The sequence below is a fragment of the Biomphalaria glabrata genome, chromosome 4 (assembly GCF_947242115.1).
Source record: "Biomphalaria glabrata chromosome 4, xgBioGlab47.1, whole genome shotgun sequence".
Classification (NCBI taxonomy): Eukaryota; Metazoa; Mollusca; class Gastropoda; family Planorbidae; genus Biomphalaria; species Biomphalaria glabrata.
Genome location: NC_074714.1, coordinates 25,380,381 through 25,389,377, shown reverse-complemented (window position 1 = coordinate 25,389,377; position 8,997 = coordinate 25,380,381). Strand labels below are relative to the sequence as shown.

Genomic DNA, 8,997 nt, shown 5'->3' with positions numbered 1-8,997 from the left:
TGACGGCAAATGCGCCAAACGGCGCGGGAGGGTCTAAGTCAGTAAGAATAGCACATTAGGTTTTTGAAATAAAACTTTTTAATAGCAGGAAAATGCACTGTAGATACCTCAGAATATGCATTTTGTTGGCTTTCAAAACCAGAAATAGTGCTTGGGGAGCTCTCAGCGCTCCCCCAGACCCCTTGCTAGCAAAGGCTAGGTGCTAGTATTGACGGGGAATCTACAATTTTTCCACTAACTCATGGAAGATTCTAGGGCACAATAAACGTCTTCCGAAAGAATGGAGGGTCAGAATGCAATAAAGATTATGTACACACACACATATTTTTAAAAAAAATTCGCGGGGGGGGGGGGTCGGGGGGGGAGAACAAAATCCCCCCCCCAAACCCCCCCAGAAAAAAAATCCTGGCTACGCCCATGGCAATATTCATTATGAATTTTATAGCACAGTGGTTCTCAGACTAATCCATACTGATACAGGATGGCTGCCTGGTCGTGCGGTTTGCGCGCTAGACTGTCGTTCGGATTTATCGACGGTCGAGGGTTCAAACCCTGCCCGCTCCCATCCCCCGTCGTCCTGCGGGAGGTTTGGACTAGGAAGTAAACTATCTTCAACTCTGAAGGAACATCCGAAATATGTAAAACATTTTACGATACAGGTGGAGCTTATTGAACCATCTACAAACGAGGAAGTGAAACCAATGTCTCAACAAGGAGACCACAAAGTCGGGTTATAAAAACAGATTCCAACTTTATTTATATCCTGCATTAGGAGTCATTGTCCAGAAGTTGTTGACTGCATTATAAGTTATTGTCCAGAAAATGTTGACTGCATTATAAGTCATTGTCCAGAAGTTGTTGACTGCATTGTAAGTCATTGTCCAGAAAATGTTGGCTGCATTATAAGTCATTGTCCAGAAGTTGTTGGCTGCATTATAAGTCATTGTCCAGAAGTTGTTGACTGCATTATAAGTCATTGTCCAGAAGTTGTTGACTGCATTATAAGTCATTGTCCAGAAGTTGTTGGCTGCATTATAAGTCATTGTCCAGAAGTTGTTGGCTGCATTATAAGTCATTGTCCAGAAGTTGTTGACTGCATTATAAGTCATTGTCCAGAAGTTGTTGACTGCATTATAAGTCATTGTCCAGAAGTTGTTGACTGCATTATAAGTCATTGTCCAGAAGTTGTTGACTGCATTATAAGTCATTGTCCAGAAGTTGTTGGCTGCATTATAAGTTATTGTCCAGAAGTTGTTGACTGCATTATAAGTCATTGTCCAGAAGTTGTTGACTGCATTATAAGTCATTGTCCAGAAGTTGTTGACTGCATTATAAGTCATTGTCCAGAAGTTGTTGGTTGCATTAGAAGTCATTGTACAGAAGTTGTTGACTGCATTATAAGTCATTGTCCAGAAGTTGTTGGCTGCATTATAAGTCATTGTCCAGAAGTTGTTGACTGCATTATAAGTCATTGACCAGAAGTTGTTGACTGCATTATAAGTCATTGTCCAGAAGTTGTTGGCTGCATTATAAGTCATTGTCCAGAAGTTGTTGGCTGCATTATAAGTCATTGTCCAGAAGTTGTTGACTGCATTATAAGTCATTGTCCAGAAGTTGTTGACTGCATTATAAGTCATTGTCCAGAAGTTGTTGACTGCATTATAAGTCATTGTCCAGAAGTTGTTGACTGCATTATAAGTCATTGTCCAGAAGTTGTTGGCTGCATTATAAGTTATTGTCCAGAAGTTGTTGGCTGCATTATAAGTCATTGTCCAGAAGTTGTTGACTGCATTATAAGTCATTGTCCAGAAGTTGTTGACTGCATTATAAGTCATTGTCCAGAAGTTGTTGGTTGCATTAGAAGTCATTGTACAGAAGTTGTTGACTGCATTATAAGTCATTGTCCAGAAGTTGTTGACTGCATTATAAGTCATTGTCCAGAAGTTGTTGACTGCATTATAAGTTATTGTCCAGAAGTTGTTGGCTGCATTATAAGTCATTGTCCAGAAGTTGTTGACTGCATTATAAGTCATTGTCCATAAGTTGTTGGTTGCATTAGAAGTCATTGTCCAGAAGTTGTTGACTGCGTTATAAGTCTTTGTCCATAAGTTGTTGGTTGCATTAGAAGTCATTGTACAGAAGTTGTTGATTACATTATAAGTCATTGTCCAGAAGTTGTTGACTGCATTATAAGTCATTGTCCAGAAGTTGTTGGCTGCATTATAAGTCATTGTCCAGAAGTTGTTGGCTGCAATATAAGTCATTGTCCAGAAGTTGTTGGCTGCATTATAAGTCATTGTCCAGAAGTTGTTGACTGCATTATAAGTCATTGTCCAGAAGATGTTGACTGCATTATAAGTTATTGTCCAGAAGTTGTTGACTGCATTATAAGTCATTGTCCATAAGTTGTTGGCTGCATTATAAGTCATTGTCCAGAAGTTGATGACTGCATTATAAGTCATTGTTTAGATGTTGTTGACTGCATTATAAGTCATTGTCGACAAGTTGTTGGCTGCATTATAAGTCATTGTCCAGAAGTTGTTGGCTGCATTATAAGTCATTGTCCAGAAGTTGTTGGCTGCATTATAAGTCATTGTCCAGAAGTTGTTGACTGCATTATAAGTCATTGTCCAGAAGTTGTTGACTGCATTAGAAGTCATTGTCCAGAAGTTGTTGACTGCATTGTAAGTCATTGTCCAGAAGTTGTTGACTGCATTATAAGTCATTGTCCAGAAGTTGTTGACTGCATTAGAAGTCATTGTCCAGAAGTTGTTGACTGCATTATAAGTCATTGTCCAGAAGTTGTTGACTTTATTATAAGTCATTGTCCAGAAGTTGTTGACTGCATTATAAGTCATTGTCCAGAAGTTGTTGACTGCATTATAAGTCATTGTCCAGAAGTTGTTGACTGCATTATAAGTCATTGTTCAGAAGTTGTTGGCTGCTGTGCCGTCTTCTTATTTTGGTATCACTGAAGTCATTGCTGAAATGACTTGCTAACTTAAATTCTCCGGCGTTGTTTGGCGCATCGGGTTGCAAGCTGTCTATATAACGACGCTCTCTCCACAGTGACAGCATCGGGAGTCATAGTTCGGGCGGAACCGGGCAAAGTATGCCCCAATAGGACAGTGTTCCGTCCTACACTGCGCAATAATTGTCTGCTCTGACCTCTTTAACCGCCACCACGGATCTTCGCGATCTGGGTGATGCATGTGGTGCCAGACACTACGTGCTCTATCGGATTCCTCTCAGGACTTGAACCACTTCTCATGAATGAGTGCTCGGATTTCTTCCGTTGCTTGTAAAATCGTGCTTGGTGCTTCGAGGTGTGTGGCTGCCTAAGCACCCTCCCTTGCGAGGTCGTCTGCAGTTTCATTGCCCCTCACGCCGCAATGTGAGGGCAACCACTGCATGAAAACGACAGCTCCAATAGCTCGGCGGATGTTATCTGCGGCGCCGACTGCCTCTTCTATTACGGTTGACCCTCCCCCGCCGCTACCCATAGCTTGGAGACTGGAGCGAGAGTCGGTGGCTAGTACCACAGTAGTGGCACCATTTTCGTATTGGGTCATTCGGACTCTAATAGCCTTGAACTCCAGAGTCATCCCTGTTAACTCGGGGTCCATGGAGCATGCGGCGTAGCAGCATGGACCAGATAGCCGGTCTGGTTCTGTCCGGTCAGGGTAGACTATAAGGGCCCCATACTCTGATCTATCGGGGTCCCTCAATACCGACCCATGGATATAGCAGAAAATGGCATCTGATGGGTAGGACTTAATTTTTTCTGATGCCAAATTTTGAAGAATGGCAGTTGTTAATCGCCTCTCGGTTTGCTCCCTCTTGCCCTATAAGGGACAGGTTTATTTGTGGGGCAGGCAATCTCCTCCACAAAGTGCAAGTACTAATTCTTCTAATTGGGATTCTGCCAGTGGAGAGCCCAGCTGATTTTGACAAATGGGCTGCAATATGGAGGAACGATCGCATTTTTATGCAGTTCCTCTCTCTCCACTGTTGGACTAAGATTGTGGTGGGTAGCCTAGAGTCGCCCCTTTTATAGCGCTCGTAGGCCGTAAGTACCGCCCTCTCCCTCCTAAGTTTTAAAGGGGCCACTTTTGTTAAGATTTCAGCAGCGATTGTTGGGCTTGTCCAAAAGGTGCCACAAATGAACCTTAGTGCCTGTGATTGTACTCGATCGAGTGATTCGAGGGCAGTTTTATTAGCTTATACTTGAACTGTATAGCTGTACTCAATTTGTGATCTAACTGCCCCTAAGTACAATGTGCGTAGCATGTCAGCTTTGGCACCCCACTTAATGCTGGCCAGCTTTCTTAGTAACGCTAACTTCTTCGAGGCTTTTTTTTCAACATCCTGGACGTGCTGGTTCCTAGATATGTAAACTTATCCATATCTTCAAGCTTTGACTGGCCAAGTCTGACGTGGACACCCTTTGCCTTATATCCCACTCGCACAATTTTAGTCTTACCCATGTTTATGAGGAGGCCAATTTTGGGTGCTTCTCTATCTAGAGTCTCCGTCATTTCTTGTATGCTTTTACGTGTAGACTAGGGTAGTGCAACGTCGTCAGCGAAGTCCAAGTCCGTCATTTCTTGTATGCATTTACGTGTAGACCAGGGTAGTGCAACGTCGTCAGCGAAGTCCGCCATGCCATAAAGAACCTCATCACAAATAAAAAGAAACGGCCAGAAATGTGTGTTCCTTGAAATGTTTCTTCCTTGAAATGTGTGTTCCTTGAAATGTGTGCTCCTTGAAATGTGTGTTCCTTGAAAAGTGTATTCCTTGAAATGTGTGCTCCTTGAAATGTTTGTTCCTTGAAATGTGTGCTCCTTGAAATGTGTGTTCCTTGAAATGTGTTTTCCTTGAAATGTGTACTCCTTGAAATGTGTGTTCCTAGAAATGTGTACTCCTTGAATTGTGTTTTCTTTGAAATGTGTTTTCCTTGAAATGTGTACTCCTTGAAATGTGTACTCTTTGAAATGTGTGTTCCTTTAAATGTGTACTCCTTGAAATGTGTACTCCTTAGAATGTTATCCTTGAAATGTGTACTCCTTGAAATGTGTACTCCTTAGAATGTGTTATCCTTGAAATGTGTGCTCCTTCAAATGTGTACTCCTTGAAATTTATGCTCCTTGAAATGTGTGCTCCTTAGAATCTGTGTTCCTTGAAATGTGTACTCCTTTAAATGTGTACTCCTTGAAATGTGTGATCCTTGAAATGTGTACTCCTTAGAATGTTATCCTTGAAATGTGTACTCCTTGAAATGTGTGCTCCTTAGAATGTGTTATCCTTGAAATGTGTACTATTTGAAATGTGTATTCCTTGAAATGTGTACTCCTTAGAATGTGTATTCCTTGAAATGTGTACTCCTTAGAATGTTATCCTTGAAATGTGTACTCCTTGAAATGTGTGCTCCTTAGAATGTGTGATCCTTGAAATTTGTGCTCCTTGAAATTTGTGTTCCTTGAAATGTGTGCTGCTTGAAATTTGTGTTCCTTGAAATTTATGTTCCTTGAAATATGTGCTCCTTGAAATTTGTGGTTGCTATTTACAAACATTGAACTGAACAGAAATACTCATCAAATATATTTTTAAAATGACACAAAAGTTAAAATTGGATCCGACAGTTCTTAAGATTTTTTTAAAACATGTATAACTTCTATACGTAGCTTTAGAGTTTAGTTATCTTTTTTACTCAGGAGCCCGTGGGCAAGTTTTGACTTTATAAAGGGGTTCCCGGATCAAAAAAGTTTGAGCATCACTGTTCTAACGCATCATGCATTATTGTAGTTTCTACAAAATATAAGCAAACAATATTTTTGAGTATTTTTACAAAGAGTGTGCATGCTGTTTTTACACTTATGTCAAAAGCAATTTGAATACAATCCCAGACAAATAGAGCTCTATTATTGGCTGGAGGACAATGTTCAGATTTCCTATAACGCTCAAGTGTCGTGTTTGTTTGTTTCGGAGATTCCTTCAGATTTGAAGATTATTACACCCTAGCTCAAACATCCTGCAGGATTGTGAAGAAAAGCGGCGGCAGGGTTCGAACCCAGGCTCGTGAAGAAGTCAGTCCAGAGCACATACCTCACGACCTGGCATTTATTAAACATGTTCTCCTGAGCTCAAAGCATAAAAAAAAGCATAGTACTCTATGTCATAAATTTGTATTGTAAGCAATTAAGTTCTAAACTCAATGTCATAAAAGATTTTTTTGTTTAATTAACAATGTCAACAAATTCAAGAACAAGGAAAACAAGATTACAAAGAGAGTTTGTGTTACACAAACTCAGAGGCGGCCCCCGTCGAAGTCGGATCCCTGTCGGATCTGCATATTCGCAAATAATATTCAAGAGGTGATTTAATTTTGATGTAAAATGTTTTACACGTTTCGGATGTTCCTTCAAAGTTGAAGATAATTACTTCCTAGTCCAAACCTCCCGCAGGACGACGGGGGATGGGAGCGGGCAGGGTTTGAACCCTGGGCCATCCATAAATCTGAACGACAGTCCAGCGCGCAAACCGCACGACCAGGCAGCCATCCGATGGTCAAAAGTAATAATGTTTCAAAGATTCATTTGCCGTAAATTTAAATTTAATAAAAAAATAGTAGATTAGTTTTAGTATATTAAAACATTACAATATTGATCAAAACGTTTGGAAATGAAAATCTACACTTTTTTTTTACACTTTAAGTTTAGAAATTGAAATTCTACATCTTAATCTAGTCTATTTTAGTCTAAACTAGATCTAGAAATTCTAGATCTAGACTCTAAAATAATTTTAATTAGAATATAAATCCAGATCTAGATATACTGTAATAAAAATCTAGATCTAGATTAGATCTAAATCAAGATATCATTCCTTTTTTAAACGCGAGTCACATAACGAGGCTTAATAAACATTACTATACCGAGTTCTTTTTTCATTTCATTTGAAGAATTAATTCCATATAACGTCAGAGGGAAAAAAAAACACTACGTCACACGGCCTAGCTAGACTAAAAATCGCCTTCATCTATAAGAGCCATTTATCGAGTGTTCATAGACTTTGGTGCACCGAGTGCGTTCTTTAAGCATTTCATTTAAAGAATTCATTCCATATGACGTCAAAGGAAAAAAAACACTACGTCACACGGCCTAGCTAGAATTAAAATCGCCTTCATCATTACGAGCCATTTATCGAGTGTTCATAGACTTTGGTGCACCGAGTGCGTTCTTTTAGCATTTCATTTAAAGAATTCATTCCATGTGACGTCAAAGGAAAAAAAAACATTACGTCACACGGCTTAGTTAGACTAAAATATGTTTTCATTAATACAAGCAATTTTTTCGAGGGTTAATAGAAATTGGTGCACCGAGTGCGTTCTTTTAACATTACATTGAAAGAGTCCATTCATATGACGTCAAAGAAAAAAAATTCCATTACCTCACAATAGGCTAGTACCGGTACCATAAAAAAAATGTCTTTATTTACACGAGATATTTAACGAGGGTTCATAGACATTGGTGCACTGAGTTCTAATAGATATTATTTAAAAAGGATCAAAGCCACATTGGTTTTGCGTTTTGTCTGTCAGTCGGTCTGTCCGTTATCTTGATATAAAAAAAACAACTAAAAGTTATTAAAAATTGATTAACCTTTATTTTACGTTTCAAAACATCGCAATAATTTTTAGGTATGAACACAATTGAAAAGTTTATATAATAGATTGTTCCGGATGTTTGTATAAATAGTAAAAGAAAAAGAGAATTTCAGATAAATGTAATACCGTTAATTAAATTTTTTGGATGGTCTCGTATAAAAATTAGATGTACTACAGCCACGTGGAGAGATTTTCATACCTTACTTTGGTGTTTGGATTCTGTTTTCCTTAAAAATCGGAACATAATATTAACGATAATTAGATTTTTTAATGTTTTAGGTAGAAAGTTAAATGTACTGTAAGAGAGTAGTGAGTTAAAATATTTTTCATAAAAATCCGTAAAAACATTATTTCGTAAATGAGAAGATTATTTGTTTATTAATTAGAAGAGGGAGTTCAAACAATTATTTGGCGTTAGTAGATTTTTAAATAAATTCGGAAATTTCTGGCGACGATTTGTAAGAAACAAAATCCGGAACTTTCTTTATCGATTACAAAACTTCTATGTTATGTTTTACAAGAAAATTAAATGTCTAAAAAGTAATTTTCAGTAATCAATTCTAGTAAATTACTTTTTTTAAAAGCCTTATGCGATTTCAAACAATCATTAGGCATAATTCATGTTTTATAAAACAATATCCGGAACATTTTTACACTTAATGAAATATAAGTCAGTATAGAGATTATGATTTAGCATTAATATGCTATTTACATAAAAAACGGAACAACATATTATTGATAATGTGTTTTTGCAACGTTTAAGCATGGAAATTGAATGTAATATAAGTTAGAAGAGCAAACAAACATTTGTTGGCGTTGATTAGTTTTGCACAAAAAAATCCGGAACAATCAATTTTAGATACTTAAAACTATTGAGATGTTATGGGAGGAACATTAAAGGGTAAATCAGATTTTCAATAGCTTTTAGAGTTCTAGTTTTTTAAATCTAATCGTGACGGACAGACCGACCAACAGACAAAACGCACAAAAATAAGCTTCTTTTATTCGGATGGGGGCACTAAACAAAAAATAAATAAAATCTGATTTTTAAAAAAAGTTTAAGGAATTGGTTTAGCACCTGATCATGTTGCGACGTTACGCTACTGCACGAAAATCGCTGCATAAAAAGTCCATTTAAAAAAATGTGCGTGATATTTACATACAAAGTGCATTATTAGCCTTTATAAACAAACAGAAATGTTTTCTTTTAATTTTAGCAGCTAGTTGACCAGAAAAAACGTCTTTAACTATTATTTGTATTTGTTGTAAACATTTCCTGTACATTTTAAAAATATATTTGACTTAGTGATACTGAAAATACACAAAAATTGTCC

At 37.8% G+C, this 8,997-nt stretch overlaps 1 protein-coding gene across 1 annotated transcript; it reads right to left on the bottom strand.

Annotated features, from left to right (window-relative positions):
• Window positions 1-752: 752 nt before the first annotated feature.
• Window positions 753-2,462, bottom strand: LOC129925935 (uncharacterized protein DDB_G0283357-like). Its single transcript, XM_056027530.1, has one exon. The coding sequence runs from the start codon at window positions 2,460-2,462 to the stop codon at window positions 753-755; it is 1,710 nt and encodes a 569-aa protein (XP_055883505.1).
• Window positions 2,463-8,997: the final 6,535 nt, after the last annotated feature.

Coding starts and splice junctions, on each gene's coding strand:
- LOC129925935 (XM_056027530.1), bottom strand. CDS start 2,462: ATGACTTATAATGCAGTCATCAACTTCTGGACAATGACTTATAATGCA.